The 18536-nt window shown below is 47.2% G+C and overlaps 5 protein-coding genes across 5 annotated transcripts; 2 read left to right on the top strand and 3 right to left on the bottom strand.

The window, feature by feature from the left end:
• Window positions 1-457: 457 nt before the first annotated feature.
• Window positions 458-1186, top strand: F4813DRAFT_387302 (uncharacterized protein; the record flags this gene model as incomplete). Its single annotated transcript, XM_049246541.1, has 1 exon — window positions 458-1186. One exon carries the CDS (start codon window positions 458-460, stop codon window positions 1184-1186), a length of 729 nt encoding a protein of 242 aa, XP_049101776.1.
• Window positions 1187-4519: 3333 nt separating this feature from the next.
• On the bottom strand, window positions 4520-7060 carry F4813DRAFT_352035 (ribosome biogenesis protein erb1). The gene is made up of 2 exons (XM_049242484.1): window positions 6355-7060; window positions 4520-6305 (listed from the first exon to the last, which is right to left on the bottom strand). The coding sequence occupies exons 1-2, from the start codon at window positions 7009-7011 to the stop codon at window positions 4671-4673; spliced, it is 2292 nt and encodes a 763-aa protein (XP_049101775.1). The 5' UTR covers window positions 7012-7060; the 3' UTR covers window positions 4520-4670.
• Window positions 7061-7891: 831 nt separating this feature from the next.
• Window positions 7892-10254, bottom strand: F4813DRAFT_352033 (uncharacterized protein). Its single transcript, XM_049242483.1, has 3 exons — window positions 9450-10254; window positions 8960-9336; window positions 7892-8896 (listed from the first exon to the last, which is right to left on the bottom strand). The coding sequence occupies exons 1-3, from the start codon at window positions 9792-9794 to the stop codon at window positions 8449-8451; spliced, it is 1170 nt and encodes a 389-aa protein (XP_049101774.1). The 5' UTR covers window positions 9795-10254; the 3' UTR covers window positions 7892-8448.
• Window positions 10255-12160: 1906 nt separating this feature from the next.
• Window positions 12161-15714, top strand: F4813DRAFT_325438 (uncharacterized protein). Its single transcript, XM_049241060.1, has 2 exons — window positions 12161-14443; window positions 14496-15714. Exons 1-2 carry the CDS (start codon window positions 12766-12768, stop codon window positions 15629-15631), a joined length of 2814 nt encoding a protein of 937 aa, XP_049101773.1. The 5' UTR covers window positions 12161-12765; the 3' UTR covers window positions 15632-15714.
• A 1166-nt stretch (window positions 15715-16880) lies between these two features.
• Window positions 16881-17693, bottom strand: F4813DRAFT_379610 (uncharacterized protein; the record flags this gene model as incomplete). The annotated part of the gene is made up of 1 exon (XM_049245475.1): window positions 16881-17693. One exon carries the CDS (start codon window positions 17691-17693, stop codon window positions 16881-16883), a length of 813 nt encoding a protein of 270 aa, XP_049101772.1.
• Window positions 17694-18536: the final 843 nt, after the last annotated feature.

Here is an 18536-nt window from a genome sequence, read left to right as displayed (position 1 = left end):
GTATAACATACCTAAGTATACTTAAAGAGAATATAAAGGGTATAACGGAGGCGGCAGCGACTCTGTATAGTTGTTTGCCGTACTATTCTTCGGCCCACACCAACCTATACTCTATACCCTATACCCTATACCCTATACCCTATACCCTATACCTTATACCTTATACCTTATACCTTATACCCTATACCCTATATACATACCTACCTGTATATCTTGTATCCATCTCGATAACGGATGCGTGTCGAAGATATCGTCTAGGCGTACCCATCGTTCTCTCTAAAACATATGCTAACAGCCGAAACTCCTGTAACGCAAGGTAAGTTTGTCAATCCCGAACAAGACGTCGCCGAATACTAATAACAGGCAGCACCTAGCTATCCCTCCTTACCTTAACTAATAACGACTATCCTTCTTGACCTATACTTGACCTACACGACCTTGTTACCTTGTACTGAACATGTCTCCTAAAAAGTCAGGCTCTACCAATGCCGTCTTCGCCGACCGAAGCTCCGAACCGGACCGGGAATGCGATGGCGGAGAGGCCTCTGACTACTTTTATATCGACAACTTCACCGAATACCGTCCACCCCACCTCAACGACGGAAACTTCCCTTGTACACGACCTAAGGGCTCTGCCACTCAGCCTAGGCGATGCCTCCTAATCAAAAATATGCATCGTATTAACAACAACACTGAGCACGTGATGACTGATGGCGATGCGAACTACACCTTCATGAAATACGCATCGTCATCCTCCAACACGGACACCACCTTGAAGCATGGTGACCCTTTCGTGTCTCGACCCGAGTTAGGCTACTACATCAACCGCAGCTATATCGGCAATGATGATAGTGCCCAGCCCTTGACCATGGCAGCCATCGCCGCGCTCGACTACACCAACCAGACCCAGTCTTTTGACGGGAATATCTACGGCTGGCTTCCCCGAGTCGGACGTGCCGAGCAGGTCGACCCAGTCGACTACTGGAGCACCACCCACTTCATGGCCAAAGCTCCCAAGAGCCGCACCTCGATGGCCACTAGCATGTCGTGGTGCGTTGTCCCCTCGGCCCACGAGCACTACGACGCCGAGATGCTTCGCGACGTCGGACGCTGGTCCGACATCCCTGCCGACCCTGATACCGCCAAGGCGAGGAGCATTCGGGACGAAGACGTGTCCGAAGCCTAAGGGCGATGATGTCCATGACGATGACGATGACGATTAATAATAACATGGGCGGTGTTGTATACCTATACTCGGATCGGCGTTCGGGAGGGGTGACTCGAGAGAAAAGGGTTCTTTTGGTCAACAATGTTGGGAACTAATAGGGTTACGATATTTCCAGCCTCATATCTATTTAACCACCATGTAGTTTGGTTCTCATCCATCTATAAGCGATCACGCAAAACTTGTGTAGATGGGGTGGGTAGGCCGAGGTTCATGTTTTCTAGACAAGCTTAGCGACGTTCGGGGAGTTCGTCTTGGGTATTAATATAACGAATGATAATGTCGACGTGACCCGAATCTTGTCTTGGTCTTTCACAGTGCGCTCGATCTCGATGCCTGCTCGTATACCCCTTGACGTCTTGCCTCTGGGTGGGTAGGTATGTAATACCCATTCATCGTTCTGTTCAACTTTGAACGTAGGTAGTCCAAGGTTGTGGACGCTGTCACATCCAAGCCTTGTCGTCATGTAGTCCCCTTCTAGATCTCAAGCCTCCTAGCTGCGAGCCTACATCATCTGACATTGCATCGGGCAACCACTATCACGGCCGCCGTGTTCCATCACACCGCATATAGAGAGGAAAAAGAAGATTTACTTATTGTTCCCCAAATTACGGCCCGAGGCAACATCTTCACCATTTCTGATTCTCCGCACCGCCACACATTTCTTTCTTTCTTTTTTTTTTTTTTTTTATCTTACTCAGATCCACGCAACCCAATTTGAGACTGTCAAATGCGGGGATGTCTTGTGCAAAGAAGTTCTTTTTCACTTTTTTTTAGACCATTGTCTAACTGCGCCGAATACCCGCCACTCTCGGCTATCACCACCATGTCCTTGACTCCGGACTTCGACCCGATGAATGGCTACTGGCCGGTCTGTCGGGATTAATCGTACAACTATGTAGTCGCAGTCTTGGTAGCTAATAAAAAGAAAGTAAACCGAAAATAAAAAGACGAGAAATGCAGACAGACTGGACAAGGCTTCTTGTGCATAGGTAGGAGTGAGGAAATGCCGATTGAAAGATCGTGACGTGCGATAGAACATTTCTAGATTGAAATATCTATACAGCTTTGACCATATTTATATATTTATGTCGAACATCAACTAAAAGAAAGGGAGAAGTAGAATAAATAAATGACACGAAAAGGGATTGAGAAGAATAGGGGTGCAAACTGACTGATATATGGCAACCAACCCTACTCGGCCTCCTCTTCCCTTGCATCACCTAGTGCCAACAATATGACTAAATGAGCTAGAACAACCCATTTTCATGCCACTCTTCTTTTCGAGGCTCTATGCTGATCGGACCGCCTTAGAGGTGGGTAAAATCCGCATCGTATAGGTCCGTGTCGACATCAAATAATGCGCAGGCCGACAAGACCATTTCTCGACTGTCCACCCCGAGTGAAATCCCATTTCCGTGTTTTCTTCTGTAGAATAATGGGTGTCGGTGTTTTAGATAGATCGACCGATCGCGGGACACGACGAGGTATTGCAGAATGCTATAACTCTGGCCGCCGTGGAAATAATACCAGTGCGGTCCTAGTTTGAGCTAGTGGCTCGTCACATACGAGTAGCATATGTAAAGGCATAGGCACGTATTATTCCTGCTTTGCCCCTAATCGACGTCGACGCCGTGGAATAATGTCTAGTCGGTCCGGCGAACCAACCCTCGAAGTCGAGACTGAGAAAATGACGCCGGAAGAATAGCTTCTAGCAATCAGTAGCTTTGATCAGGTAGGAAGGAGTGTGAGTTAAGAGGATTAGCTGATTGCTGTCAACAAAATCGCCGAGGGGATCTCGTTGGCAGAAAGTTCGATAGCGAGATAGATTGTAGAGCAGCGAGCATTCTTTGTAGTTCGAGATTCCCTTCGCAAGAATACCAACGCGTTCGAATTCGTTCTGGTTCCATCTTAATGGGTGATCGACTGGTAGACAGATCTGTATGTAGATATGCCTTGCCCGACTTAGAATAAGCGTCTGTGGCCTACTCACTATTTCCTGATAATAGCACCTATTAAACCGACTACACCCATTCTGAGTAACGCTTCATGATGACTCGATATTCCTATGCCTTTCTTAGGATGTCGATTTCCGTTTCCTTATTTCCTATCGTACCCATCTCAGTGGGTCCTTGGAATTGGGTCCCCTCATCTAGCATGCCATGCCCCCCTTAACTAGCACCGCCTTATTCCTAAAGTCTAGAAACTTGGACGTGGGTGTGGATTCATCGAGACTCAGCTAGATGTCCTATCTTTTACTAGCTGTGTCCGTAGTAGGCCAGGTATATTTACCCTCTTGACGTCGTATCGATCGTTAAGTCGTAAATAGACTGCGTCCTAGGTCGTTAAACTAGTGATAAATAGTGAGATCTCGTTAAGATTACTTACCAATGCACAAATGGCGCTACTACCCCGTACAAATATCACAGATAGCTAGTTCTAATTAGCATGTGACTTGCTACGCTGCTACAAGAGGGGCCTGAGCAACGCCAACGTCATCCTTCCGTTGACCCGGTACCAAGACTATAATACGGGGATATCACTATTTTTCGTCTTGGCGGTATCTGTAGAAGAGTTATTACTTATACCAACGTCTATACTTGCCTGTGCTAGGGAGATAGTATCGTAGTCTGCTAGTCGACCACAGATCCGTCATCCTGATTAATCCCGAGCAATGTGATGTCTGTATAGATGGTTGAGTGGTTGAGGAGGTGATATAGAACACTATCGGTTATTATACTTCTCTCCTTCCCTCTTTAGCTGACAATGATGACATAGACAGAAATGATAGGCGGTCGGGATGTGAATATTGAAGCTGAAAAATTGCTCTTTGCTAGCATGGGGAGAACACATCTTGTTAAAAAGGGGTCAGTTCTACATTGTATTGCGTTAATACACAGATGTAGATAAAGTAGTAAGATGGATGATGATTCATGCTCTGGGGTGACAATAACAGTAATAAGTATTCTAGGCAGAGAGATATAGTTAAAGGAAGAGGAGGATCGGATCATTGGGCAGTAATGGTTGGATGGGCATTGCCTTGTTAGCTCAGTTCAGTCCCAACACAACCGTGTAGTAACCGGGCTGGCCATTTACGATCTAGATAGGAATATGATTTGCAGAAGACACGACGAATCACTGGGCGGGAGACTAAGGTGACATATACCTCTATTGATTGGGCGCCATGGTGAATCAAGTGGTGAAACGAGTGGAGTCAAGGAACAATAGGCTATAGCTCGTTTGAATATAACCAGGCGATATCATGTAAGACTAATACTAAGAACAACATGGGCAAGAGTTTTTAAATGTATGTATATGAGGTATATTTCTCTAAACGCCGTCGCTACAAGACTCTTTTATAATGGAAGTCTGGTGAACCGTGCTCTGCTACTAGGCACCCACCCGTTCCCTTCCATAAAAGCTATAAAAGCCATAAAAGCCGAGCTTATGTCCATAATCTACATGTTCCGTCGGCGCCCGCACTTACGCACCATGGGTGTTGCGGATGCCAATCAATATCTGTCACACCAAGCCTGTTGACCACCTTATGTCCTTTGAGCATCTTCACAGGCACAATAGTCGGTCCTTCCATCAGATCGCTCACGACTTTGCTATGGAATATTTGTAGAGTACCGTCGTCGCTGCAATCCGCAAATAGTGGGTGGGTACGGTGAAACTTCACAGCCCTGATTGCCTGAGGATGAAATCGCATTGTCTTATACGGCCTGTTTGACATCTCAAGATCATGCCAGAGTAAACGACGGTCGTATGATCCAACAACTAAGTTGTCACCGCCAGGATGCACGTCAAATGATGAGATCCAGCGGGCGCCAGGCTGAATAGTCTTGACTAATTCTTGTTTTTGGAGATCGTAACACCGTATCGACCTTTGGGTCGCAACAAAAAACATGGGCCGCGAAGGGTGGAATGATGCCGTCTGTGCCAACCCGGGAAGTTTTCGGAAGGGGATTTGAGTAAGATGCTTGGATAAGGTATGAATGGCCACGGAGCTTCTTTGTCCACTAGGGGATACCGTACAGAAGAAATCTCCTCGCCGGTGCCAATTGATTGACTTGATAGGTGAGCGAACTGTAGCTTTCAGTAGAACACCCTCATCCTCTAGACGTGTCCCTGGTCGTGACCACTTCGCCGGGGGATCTTTTCGTGCTGCTCCGTTAGCTGTTGTTAGTTGCTTGCCGTTGGTAGCATAACCAAATCCTGCATCCAATATATCCCGGCTAGTCTGTTCCAGCTCCGGGCTCCCAAATGATGGGATCATGAAGAAAATATCTTCGGCCACAGCAGCCGATATGATTGAAGCTTCTTGGCCTGGTCGCCATCGCACTACATCTACCGGGTCCTCGCTGCTAAGTTTGACTTTCCACTGCTGTTTACCGTCTGCGAGGCCCCACACTCTCACTGTGCCATCATCGCCACCACTAGCTAACCATTGTCCAGATGGGTCAATGGCAACAGATCGTACCCTACCCTCGTGACCAGCGTATTCAATCGACGCGATGGTAGGGAAGGGTCTCAACTCCTCCGGTCGCGGAAGCTTGGGGAGTAATGATGCAGGATCGATATTCAACTTATTCTTCCGTATTCGGGGCGCAAGGTAGAGATCAAGGCACCTTTCAAAGCGTTCCTTGACAAATTGATCGTATGCAGGAGTTTTCCGTAAAGAGTCGTATTTTTGGGGCAAGTACTCCTTTTCTCGCTCTTCCGGTTCGGTCTCGGCCCAAGCCCTCTTTTCATCCTCCGTAGGGAGATACTCTGGAGGTGGATTGTAACTGAGATCATAGCCAGGAGGAGCAGGCTTGGGGGCGGGAATGTGCATTACGTTAGGGGGCCGAGGCGTCTCGTCGGCCCACAAATCATAATGAACTTCTTCCTCTTCTTCCTCTTCCCTCTGCTTTTCCTCTGGAGGTTTATACGGCAGTATCCGGCCCTCTCGAATTGCCTTGACTAGCTTCATTATTCGTTTCGCTTCATGTTTTGAAGGCAAGAAGCGTCGCTTTGGCTCTGGTGCGGCGCTCAAAGGCATCGTCTCCTCAAAACTCGTAAACCATTCGACAGTATCCTGGGCTTATATTAGAACTAGAAAAATATATAGAAGTCATAAAACTTACCGGATACGGATCATATCCTTCTTGGGGGATCTCATTCATCTGGACTCGTCGTAATAACTCTAGCTCGTCCTGGCTCAGGTTTAATGGCTTGCCAGTTGCAGGATCCGTGAGGCCAGTCCAGCCCTTCGGCACCTCGATACTATCTAATAAAGCGTCCAAAGCCTCACCAGTAGCGGGACGCATAATCCTCTTCCCGTTGATGTCATATCCTATGTGAGGGTATGAGTCGTAGAACGAAAGAGGTATGTCTCCGATCGTGTTTACGGGTTCTTGGGCGTCTGAATCGTCTGAATCGTATACGGGGTCAACCTCATCGTAGACGTATCTAGTGCCCCCATTGGCATCTGTTTCAATTTTGTAGTGAGGGCCAATGTCTTCGTCAAACTCGACTCCATTTGATAATTGCTTCTTCTCCGGTTCCTCATCATCTGTTGGTATATCGTCACTGTCCAATTCATCATCATCAGCATCAAGCGTGTCCCCCTCAATGTCGTTGTCGTCGTCATCTTCTACTTCGGACTCCTCATCGTCGGATTCGTCTTCTAGCACACCCTCTAGAAGGCCATCTCCGAACTCGTCATCGGATTGAGGCTGATTTGGGTGATCTGCCTCGACCACGGAAGCCTTGCGCTTCAAGCTTGGGTTTGTTGAGACCATTTGCGCCGACTACGAAGTTTTGCGCTTCAAGGCGGAAATTTTCTTGTATCGCAAGATAAGCTTGAATTGAGATTCAAGACAGGTCCAAATTATTTTTTCGGGAGTGGGGCCTTTCTGCCGCCGGATGGAGCTAAAAATCTTACCGCCTACCGCCTTCCTGCTTGGCTGCTTGGCTGCTTGGCTGCTTGGCTGCTTGGCTGCTAGGTACGGGATACATCGGTACCTCTTAACTCCGATTATAATTTCTTCAAGGTCTCTTAGATTCCTACCCGTTTTCTCTAACTTGTTTCTAATATGAATTATATCTTAAAGATATTCACATTATGTACGGAGTAGGTACCTAAGATATGTAGGCATATGCATTGATCTATACCGATATCCAACCCCGTGCCATGGTATACTTGAGATAAAATGATCGGTATTAGAATTCATTCATCGGGCTGCTTTAAACTATTCGAAGACTCCTGAAATGGTCAAGTATATTCCAGAAGTGGCAAAAAGTTTAACAAAGCCTATCTATACTAATATATGGGCAACATGGACTTGGAGGAGATCTGCCCGTTTCTCTAAGTACCTCGATATTTTTGCTTTTCTCGGATTTATGTCGGTTTGCGGCCGAACATATCGGCAAGATGCTTTCTAGGTTAGTGATGTACATTATTTCCGAACGAAATATACTGATATTATGTTTCACGTGGTGAACTTGGGTCTAGAAAGGCTGCCTTGGGTTGTGAGGAACGCCTTCCTTGAGTCATTGCATAGGCCGATGCTTAAATATAATCATTGAGAACCTAGATAATGGAGAAGACTTGGGAACTCGGGGGAAACGACTGCTCGAAGACGTCACGGAGACAGAAGGGAATAGTATGCGCTTGAAGTTATACACGGCTGATGTAACGATGTCTTAGTCTGGCTTATTTTCTATATGAAATAGTCAATTCAATCTGACATTAGTTTCTTTATCTTCCATCTCCTATAACAATTATGAGTTAGTGTATCTCGTGCTTCTCGTCCAGCTTCAATCCACCCATATCGCATAGACCAGATACCCATTTGGCGCCTCAGTAATCATTGTCCCGATTATTATCTAACACCAACTAGACGTCGTCTAGCCAAGCTCATGCCCTGCCGTAAATTAATTCTGGTCTATGTGTGAGTATACAATAAGGAAAACAATGTCCATGTCGTACGGTAATAGACATGATACATCGAGGAGATGAAAGGAGCTATAGGCTCAAACCGAAACATATAGCTACTACCTGAATCGCCGTCCAGGTTTAGGTAGCAATGTTATAACCTCGCGTTGAATTCGATTATGGCAACTCCGTCCCAAGTACAATTACAACGTCCGTTGCAAGTGAGCCTCGCGGCTCGGTTTGATTTTTTTTTCTAGACCCTAGGTGACCCAATGGAAAATGCAAAAAGTTTGGATTAAAATTAGAGCTCTCCTTTGACTCTACTGACTATAGTCTCACTCGTCACCACAATCTTTTGCAAAGAGCTGTTATCGTCGTCATCGCGGAATGTAGGCCGTTTGCCTACTGTAATGAACGTATCCCGCTTGGCTCGATGCGCTCCCATATTACCCAACTCGAGCTCCTCTCGCGACTCAGTACCCATCCGAGTGAATCCACTCGATTTCGTGCTTTTACGTGTCCTGGATAGCGTAAGAATCGTGCCTTTGCCTCTCCATGTCGTGTCTCTGCATGAACGCATTGAGAGCACCGTGTCGAATACAGGTCGAAGGAGGGGGCAGCTGGACACTATGATAGCGACGCCGGCCTCACACGTTCCATAAAGAGTTGCGTGTACTATCGTATATGGCACGTCGGCAAAGTCAATCTGTATAATCGTCGAAAGGTGGATGGCGCCAAATATTAAAGTACTATATGTGGCACGGGGTATGTTAGCCTAGATGCTGGCTGTTCGGGAGATGAGTCTTTCTCACAGTATACCAATACTAAATACGCAAATGGTGACAATTTTGTACCGCCATTCCATCTGAAGTTTTAAGATCATAGGCAGAGGCAGGGCCAAGATCATGAGCTGATTTATGATATTGATGACGCTCAATGCTGCGAAAGCCGTCCTTTGATCTCCGCAAGTGCCGCCGGGCGTTCGAATGTGCCAGTTCATTTCAATTGGCTGGCATATTAGAAACTCGATGAGCATACTCACAACCATCCAAATGACGGTGAAAACCAAGGTAGCTATAGCAGCAAGCTTGAACCGGTGGTCGAAGAAGATACGTATCAAGACCAGGATAGCACTGATTTTTATCAGGCCGAGCGAAGCTGCATATAGAAATTGGCCAGCATAAATAATCTAGAATGATTATACTTGTTAGCGCTTGTATCTTGTTCGCCATAGCAAGGGGCCAGGAACTAGAAGGTCGTCGTAGAGTCGCCTTGTGGCATTTAATTGATAAATTGACGAACCTTCATAAGTCGCACTACGTGCCAATCCTGTAGCTCTCCGATATGATGACCCAGACCACCTGCTAGCACCATAGAGAACTCTATCGCTATGAGGCCATAGAACAGGACCACCGCTCCTAGGTTCAATCCGTCATCCACCATAAATGCTCGACCACTTCGTCGAAGGCTCCAAAATCGTAGGGCGGTCCATAACGCGGTGAGGAAAAACAGAACCACACCCGAGGCAATGATCTTAGATCCTTCGCTGGTGAGCGGTACGAGGTTGGTCTGGATACGATCGGCTACTGGTGTCGCGAATTCATCGCTGCTTCCTATGATCGAGAGCCGGGCATAGACGACAGACATATCGGGACCGGAGTCTTAAGCCTTCAAAGCCTTCACCCCCGGAGCAATACCGGTTGGCTTGTTGCTGAGGTGAGAAACCCTCTTCGCTTGCCGGCGAGGGAATACATATACCGGCTCCGAATCGGTAGCTGGAAGTGAAGCTTATACTGGAGTTGCGCAGTTCACCAATCGACGGCGAACGAGTGCGGAAGACTTAAGCGAGAATTATTCTCGAAATTCGTTCCCGACTAAGAAAACAGGAGGGTAGCAAGGGCTCAAGGCCCATTTTGATTGTTATGCAGTAGCAGGGGTTGACACTTGGGGTTATGAACATCCCTGACTTTAATAATTAAATCTGCAGCTGAGGACACTATGGTATATAATACATATGCTATTAGATATAGGGATAAAGCGAACCGGAGCGATAATAGCCTTGTCTCAACTCAAGAATGTCTCAACTGTCGTTACCGTGCCATGTATATACTCAAGCTGGGGTTTTCATGGCTTCCTCATCCTGGAAATATTGGTTTTTGTTCCTATCAAGATCCTTGCTATCTCCCTCCGAGCATGAACTGGTACTCGACGACGCATTTTGTTTCGCTACCCGTTTACGGTAATACCCGGGTACCATTCGTTATCTTCACCCCGTACTCAAAAGGGTGGCGCTCATCTCCAGGGAAGTGAGCTAGGGACCCAATATGACCTGTCAGCTCATATCCACGTGCACCAGCTTTGCACGCATCGGGCAGCCCGGGGGATTTAATTTTGAATGCGGCTAAGATCGACTAGGCAAATTTGGTATGTATTACCGAAAAGGTGAAATGTCATAGCGGCACCCTATTTACGTGCCTATATGGTACACATAACAATGATTAATAAACTGCCGTCGAATTTCCTACGCAAGGGTAACGAATAAACAGATCTCAGACCTACGCACGAAACAGACGTCCGCCCGTTTCGTGGGCGTTTCTGCCGAGTCCTTGTGACCTACGCACGGCTGTCTGCACTGGGGCTTACACCTTGTAATCTTGGTAGAGACTGTATTTGAATACGGGTATTACCAGAGTTCTTCTAAGATAACGTTAATAGTTTTGAATGTTATCGACAAGTCATGGATCCATTTCGTGTTCGTGACCGTATATGTGAGATCGAGAAATCTGAGTTCGCTAAGAGGGAAAACCGACATTATGCAAAGGCCAGCTCGAAAGGCATCATGGAATGGGCTTGGCAGACAAATCTTTTCATGATATGGTAAGAACCTCGAGCAGGCATACCTACCTACCTAACCTATATGAGGTACTTTTGGTTGCGTAGTCCCACGATATTGCGAGTGTCTACTCCCAATCCGGACATGTCTCATGCAGCCGCGTGCTTCTAACAATGGTCAGATAAATTAAGTACCTAATGGAGGATGATCTTCTCTGCAGCTTCACTCTTTCGTCAAGTATTTAATTGATTACGCAACAGCACCTGTTTATGTGTTTCTTGATGACTCAAGAAGGCAGTGCCTACGCTCACTGTAGAACAATAATAACTTGCTGAAAGAAGCACATCGAAACCGACTCCCTCTAACTTGCCTCTTTCGTATCACTACCGCACAATAAAACGTGCTCCTAAAATATTTATAGTCGCCATCGTCTCGGACCAATTTCTCATAAGACCGACCCAATCTTATACATGCATTTGCTTCGCATTGCTTTTAGTTTTAGTTTGATTCCTTGCATGAGAGTCCTCGGTGGAATCCCGTAACACCGAGCTGATATCGACGACTATCTCTTTTAAGGGAGATGATTAATCTGCTACCAATCTTGTCTATTCATATTCATTCTGGCTGTGCTGCACCTATAAGTAGCATGCTACCCAGTAGGAACATTCTTTAAGCATACCTGTTGTGCGGGAATATCTTTTACACTAAACTGTGGTTCAATGATATTGCATCATTCACGGTTATTTATCGAAAGTTATTCATATCAGATCAAGGTAACCTAGTAATTTAAAACATTAGGTACTCAGCAGTCTTATCAAGGTGAGCTTTGTCGAGCTACTGCGTCCTATAAGATAATCTAAGTATTCAACTCATGATAAAGGAACAGGCATTGGCCTAGAGAGATTTCTGCTACATGTATTTATACTAAGGCTAAAGTATACTGCGGGCTACAATATTATAAACTGACAAAGTAGTAGAATCTACATTCAGTTGTTGCTCTTTGGCGAACGCATATTAACGTGATATCTGTTGTTTCTGAAATTGCGTTGGAGGTAAAAGATAGTATATGAATAGGTATCTTTTAAGTATGAACTATGAAATATTTGCCTGGAAGCTTTCGTAGCAGAGTACTTTAAAGTCGGAAGTTATCTTATATGGACTAGTTAATCTTTGAATGAAATAACTATATGATGATGTGGGGTTGTTTGAGTTATGCACGAAATATGACGACGATGCTTGTTAGTCAGCACTCGGGATTGGCAGTATTAGTCTACTTTCAAATCCGTTGATCTGATGACGGTAGCTACCACGATATGCCTCTAGAAAAGGGGTAAAATAACTCGGAACAATATCGGGTTATTACAATGAAAGAAGTACCTAACTAAAATGGAAAAGCAGAAACTACATCCTATGCAGGTGCCCAGGTGAAGTCCGTCATAGGTTAGGTACCTCCTGCCTTTAAGGTAGTTAAAAGAGTGGAACCGGAACGGGTTGCCCCAGTTCTTTGTAGCACCAAGTAAAGACCCAAGGCCCCAAGGCCCCAAGGCTCTTGAAAGGCCCAGCCACTTGTCGACGAAATTCCTACCCGTTGATTTCCCTCCCATGTACATCTCATACCGTCGGCCGCCGGGTGTTATGTTGACCGTTACAACCGCCGAGTCGGTCATCTACTGCTGCGACATTGTACGCAATTGTACGTGTGAGCCTCTAGCACTAAGCCGGTAAGCGGGCATCTCGATCTTTTTTTTTCGGGGGACGGAGAAAAAGAAAAAAAAAAAGTTCGAGATGGATCCAGCTTCACTTGACCCACGTCTTCGTGATGCCGGTGAGGACTCAATTGTCGTCAACGGTCCGACGAATCCGCTATCATCTCAAGTCGCCGCCGCAGGAATCCCCGCATCAACGTCAATATCAACATCATCGTCATTATCATCAGGACCTGCACCGGCTCAAGCATCAACACAACTAGAAACACAACTAGAACTCCCCGATTCGCCACTTCAACAACAGCTTCAAGCTCAAACAGCTGGTCCATCACCGCCAGCTTCCACGACCGGCTTCACCCCCCAAACCCCGAATGGCCATTCGCATTCACATTCGCATTCGGCCAACAGCGATACTCCTAATGCGGCGCATGATCCGAACGATCCTAAGCGGCCGCGAGCCTGCGAGGCTTGTCGTGGTTTAAAGGTGAAATGTGAACCCGATCCCGCGAACCCGGACGGGCCATGCAAACGGTGCGCGAAGGCAGGGAGGAACTGCATCGTGACGCAGCCCACACGTAAGAGGCAGAAAAAGACGGATAGCCGTGTTGCAGAACTGGAGAAGAAAATAGATGCGTTGACTGCAAGCCTCCAGGCGAGTAGAGGAACACCTAACAATGCCGTCCATCCGCCCCCATCGGAGGACCATACCTTCGGATACAATCATGCCGCACCCGCAAGAGATTGGGGCGCTCCGCCTCGAGACACTCAAACCCAACCTCAACACCAATCTCATCCTGTTGCTTCGCCCGAGAAGCGTCCATTAGTACCACCGACAACTATGGCGGGTCAGAAACGAAAGTTCACCGAATCGGTATCCGGTCCCCCTGGCGTGGCCAGCGCTTCGCCAGCAGCACCTAAGCCTAGCGTTGGATCAGAGCAGCAGCCGCCAGATATAATCGATCGTGGGTTAATAACCATGAGCGAAGCTGCCGCTCTTTTCACCCGGTATATGGAGGATATGGTGCCTCATCTACCGGCTGTCGTCTTTTCCGAAGGCACGACTGCCACCGAAGTCCGCAAGACGAAGCCCATCTTATTCCTCGCTGTTATCGCGGCTGCCTCATCCGAAACGCCGAAGCTTCAACGCCAGCTAGTTAAGGAGATCATGCAGATATTCGCCGATCACATCATCATCTCAGGCAAGAAATCCTTAGAATTGGTTCAGTCGATCCTCGTCAGCGTCATCTGGTACTATCCACCTGAGCATTTTGAGGAGTTGAAGTTTTACCAGTTTGTACATTTGGCGGCTGTCATGTCAATCGATATTGGTTTGGGTAGGAGGCAGTATAATCCAAAGTCTCGACTCATACCGTATACCTGGCGTGACCATCCTTTCAGGAAACAGCCTCTTCCGGACCCTACCTCGATCGAAGCACGACGGACGTGGCTCGCAGTTTACTTCCTTTCTTCGAACGTATCCATGGCTTTGCACCGTCCAAACCTGATTAGATGGCAGTCATTTATGACCGAGTGTATGGATATCCTAGAATCTTCCCCAGATGCGGCACCCACGGATAGGTACCTCTGCCATCTTGTTTGGACGCACCGACTCGCCGAGGACGTAGGAATCCAGTTCTCAATGGACGACCCCAGTGTATTCGTCAATGTCTCAGAGCAAAAAGTACAGTATGCTCTTCGAGGGTTCGAACGTGACCTCTCCAAGTATAGCGAATCTATCCCCAGATCAGATAAAAGGCGTACGTTGGTGTCAATTCCACCTGGGCTGTCGTCTTGGCTAACCTCTAGCAGCATCCCTTGTACTTGGCTTCCATGTACTGAATTTGTACATGCATGAAATCGCATTGCACGTTGATAAGAGTGCAGAGGAATATCGACCTCCGTGTAATGCCGACTCTCTTCGGGAACCCATTCCAGGTTTAGATGACTCTCTAACCCCGTCGCATATCAGCGCTTTATCATCATGTCTTACCGCCATCGATGGCATCTTCGAGACCTTCCTGTCTATGGACGTCCATAGTATCCGTTGTATCCCGATCTTTAGTTTCGTTCGGGTTGCTTATGCCGTGGTCGTGTTGATAAAAATGTATTTCAGCGCCAGCAACTCGGATTCCGAATTAGGTAAAGTCATTAACAAGGACAACATGAAGGTTGCCGAGTATCTCGAGAAACTGCTGGAGAAATTTCGAGAGGTTGCCGCATCGGATAAGTCGCGGCCTGCCAGCAAATTCCTCCTCGTTTTGGCCATGTTGCGTAATTGGTTTTATAGGCAGGGCCAGGCTCAAGGCAAGGTAGGTCAAAACGATGAAGAATCGGAGCTTGTGGCGGCCCATCACGCCAAGAGATCGGCATCTCCAAGGGACGAGAATAGCGACGTAAGTACACATTTACAACAGCAACAGCAGCAACAACAGCAACAACATCAACCTCATTCAAATCCCGAACCAACAAACACTCCACTCCAACTACTTTCAGAAATAGCAACCGGAAACGGCCCACCACGCAACAGTGGTTCGAATCCGCCTCCGCCCGGTGTGGATAATAACAACACACAGGCATTTCAAGAGTGGTTGCGCGCAGCACCGCAACCCCACCAGCCCTTTATGTACGACCCGACGGGTGGTCCGACACCAAGGGGGAATTTACAAATGGGACCGGGACCTGAACAATCGTTAATGCCCTGGATGGCCTCACCATTCGGGCTTAATGATTTCGATTACGGTAGTCTCGGAGACGGCTTTGAGCAGGCTCTCGGGCTCACACTAACGGGATTTGGCGGCGGCAGCCCCGGCGACCCGGTCTCGTACGAGGACACTATGCGCTACATGATGCAGAACGACATGCTCGGGCCCCTTCCAGTATCTGAGGGCTTTGCCACAGGCCCCCCGCCCCAAAACGGTCCTAATGGGAATTTCTTCCAGTTCTAAAGCCACCTTGATAGGAACCAAACCACTTGTACTATTACGATATTATTATTATACCTACCCGCTTTCTAAATCTGCGTCGAGAAGAAGAAGAAGAAGAAGAAGAAAAATACAAGCGAGAAATATGGAAGAGAGATATGTCGAGAAGAGAACGAAAAGGGAAAAAAAATGGATGTTTGGGCGGCTCTCCACTTCACTGTCGCTACTTCGCCTCTTATGGGTTATTTCATCGATCGTTACTGCAGTGCTACACGCATGTGCCTACATATCTACGCGCTACATACACAAACAGATACACAACTTGCTTGCTGGGGCGTCGGAGCTAGGATTTACTTTCGGGAGCCGGATATATACTCGCGTGACGGGATTACTTACGGCGAAGGTGAACTGGCGCAGTGCTTTCCTCTTTTCTATCGGCTTAAGTCCTGGCAGGTCGCGGACAGGAGGTGTTTGGGTTGGGCGTATGGACACGTTTGAACGAGTCCAAATGATTGCGTGTTCTTCTGGTTTGTTTTATGAAGTAGCGTAAAATACTTACTTCTCAATAGAAATATCCAATTCCACCATTGTTAATCTATCAAGCAGTCATTGCCAAATTAACTCCAATTTGAATTTGTTTGGTTTATTTTCAGTCTGAATAATGCAGCTTATCTAGCCTTGTAAAACCTGCTCAGGGACAATGTGTATGAGCCAGCTCTAAAAATCTCCTCGTCAAATGATCCCATTGCCAATATCTGCGTACATACATAAGGTATGTGTAACCCTTTTCGATGCCTGTAAATGATATAACTTAAAGTGTTTTAATCCATCGCCATCGTCATATCATACAAATGCAATTGGGTCGTGGAGCTCTAGTAGCTGTTCACACAAGCCCCTTGAAGTCCGGACAATGCTGATCATAGGCCGCAATTGGCAAACAAAATCATATGGAAAAACGCCCTGGGTTCTCTCAACGACGCGTCATCCCCACAAGCGATACTGGCTTCCTTCGGCTGAGTTTAGGCACGCGTTGAGAAGATAATTTACCCGGTTATCCCCCGCATTTCCCCATCTCAACGCCATGGAAACAAATCGTCGAAACGAATGACGTAGGTTGAAGAGACGGCATGCAAAGGAAAAACAGCAGATAGAGCGCATGGCTCGTGGTCTTATGAGTGACCACGAACCTGTAAGGACTAGCTTGAGAAGACTGGTTCCCAAAACACGTCAAATAAATCAATGTGGGAATTCCTCTATACAACACCAATCATAATCAATCCATATAGAAGTCGCCCTTGAGAATGCGCTCTTGCATATGGTCTGGCTTAGGTCTTTCTGGCTGCTTCGGCTTTACGGTAGCGGCTTGTTGAGGAGGAGCTGGCATTTCGGAAATAGATTTGGAGCGATCATGTTGACCGCTGCCGCGAGGTGGCGAGCCGTATCTATGAGGTCCAAAACTCGGTCGGTGACCTGAAACAGTGCTTTCGGCACGGGATCTAAGCTGCTCGGGCCAGTTGTATCCATTATCTGCCCGAGCAGAAAACATGTCAGAAGGGGCTCTGTAAGGTAATGCATTGCTTGCCTGAGGGGTGCTTGCCCGCCTCGCAGCAGCTGAGGCAGACAAGGCACTGGAGGGTGGAGCACGTGTATTTGCATTAGAAATACGTCTCGACTGCTGGGGAGTCCTACCAGTTGATCCAGGGCTTCCGGGTACAGTGCGCAGATTACGCATAGCCTGGGCGCCGAAGCTAATACGACGAGCGAAAGGAGAAGTAGCTCCTGTCTTGGCGGATTCCTCGTCATCGATGGCGCTCTCGTCGATTGAATCCGAATTGTTGGTGGAGATGCTGCCTCTACGCATTCCGAACGTGGCATTTCCAGAGTTGGGTGACGTACCAGACAGCCCTACCGTAGTAACGGATAGCCGTCGACGTTGGTCTCTAGCCGCCACCGATGTGACCGATTCACGGCCATTGCCAGTTCCAGTAGAGGTCGAATTGCTTCGTTGGAAGAGACTAGAGAATGCAGCGGAAGTAACAGAGCCGCGGCGCTCGTTAGAGGGACCACTAGTGTTGTCGTTCGACATGTTGACGCTTGTAAATGATCTAGTTCTAATTGCTTAAGTTGGGATGAGGAGGATGACTAGCTTCAGAGCGTGGAGAGGTTCTGGGTTTATGTAGTTGACTAGTAGTTGGTTTAATCGCACGATGTAGATTGAAGAATGCGTGTTTCGATTGGAGCGGTGGTATGATGTGGCGTTATAAAAGTAGCAGAAGTGAAACCTTGAGTTTGCTGTGTGGGATGATTGATTTGGCGAGTGGAACACAGAATCGAGGTGGGAAAGAGGCAGAAGACAGCAGAGTAGTCAAAGGAATGAAACAAGATGTGGTAGGCAATATCACGAATAGTATGGATAGTTGGAAAGTGACAAGGAAGTATAGTACGATAGGTCGGTAGGTGTGGCGATGACAATACGATCAACCGTTTCTTTTCCGCTTTGACGCAAAGAGACGCCAATGCGCACTATCAAAGAAAGTTGTCTTGCTGATTGACGTGACGATGCTCAGCCGTGTAGCATCGACTGACTCGATCCTCTTTGAAGATGCTCTAAGCGGGGTAACCCAAGCTTCTGGGCTTCTAGATGGCGTCGATTTCGACAGTTGTTATTCTTTCCGAAAGTAGGATAACGGAAATGTAACGCCGGATAGGGAACCAGCTTGGTCAGGACTTTGGAGTTGGGCAAAAAAGGTGGATTATCGAAGTAGGTATGGTGAATATAAAGAGGTGTGAAGAAGGCGAATTAAAATAAGAGCTAACGTTTGTTAGAATCTCAGATATGGTAGGATCGATATGGAGCTAGGCAGTCGCGATGGATGGACATTGCAGATACCTAATTGTAGACAATTGGAGCTCAGTTAATACATAGGTA

The sequence above is a fragment of the Daldinia decipiens genome (genome assembly GCF_022478715.1).
Source record: "Daldinia decipiens strain CBS 113046 unplaced genomic scaffold F4813scaffold_8, whole genome shotgun sequence".
NCBI classification, from domain to species: Eukaryota; Fungi; Ascomycota; class Sordariomycetes; order Xylariales; family Hypoxylaceae; genus Daldinia; species Daldinia decipiens.
The sequence above is the reverse complement of the archived record's forward strand: the minus strand, read 5'-3'. Positions and strand labels throughout refer to the sequence as shown.

Coding starts and splice junctions, on each gene's coding strand:
- F4813DRAFT_325438 (XM_049241060.1), top strand. CDS start 12,766: ATGGATCCAGCTTCACTTGACCCACGTCTTCGTGATGCCGGTGAGGAC. Junction 14,444..14,495: donor CCCCAGATCAGATAAAAGGC/GTACGTTGGTGT, acceptor AACCTCTAGCAG/CATCCCTTGTACTTGGCTTC.
- F4813DRAFT_352035 (XM_049242484.1), bottom strand. CDS start 7,011: ATGGTCTCAACAAACCCAAGCTTGAAGCGCAAGGCTTCCGTGGTCGAG. Junction 6,306..6,354: donor AAGGATATGATCCGTATCCG/GTAAGTTTTATG, acceptor ATATAAGCCCAG/GATACTGTCGAATGGTTTAC.
- F4813DRAFT_352033 (XM_049242483.1), bottom strand. CDS start 9,794: ATGTCTGTCGTCTATGCCCGGCTCTCGATCATAGGAAGCAGCGATGAA. Junction 9,337..9,449: donor ACGTAGTGCGACTTATGAAG/GTTCGTCAATTT, acceptor TAATCATTCTAG/ATTATTTATGCTGGCCAATT. Junction 8,897..8,959: donor GTATTTAGTATTGGTATACT/GTGAGAAAGACT, acceptor TGCCACATATAG/TACTTTAATATTTGGCGCCA.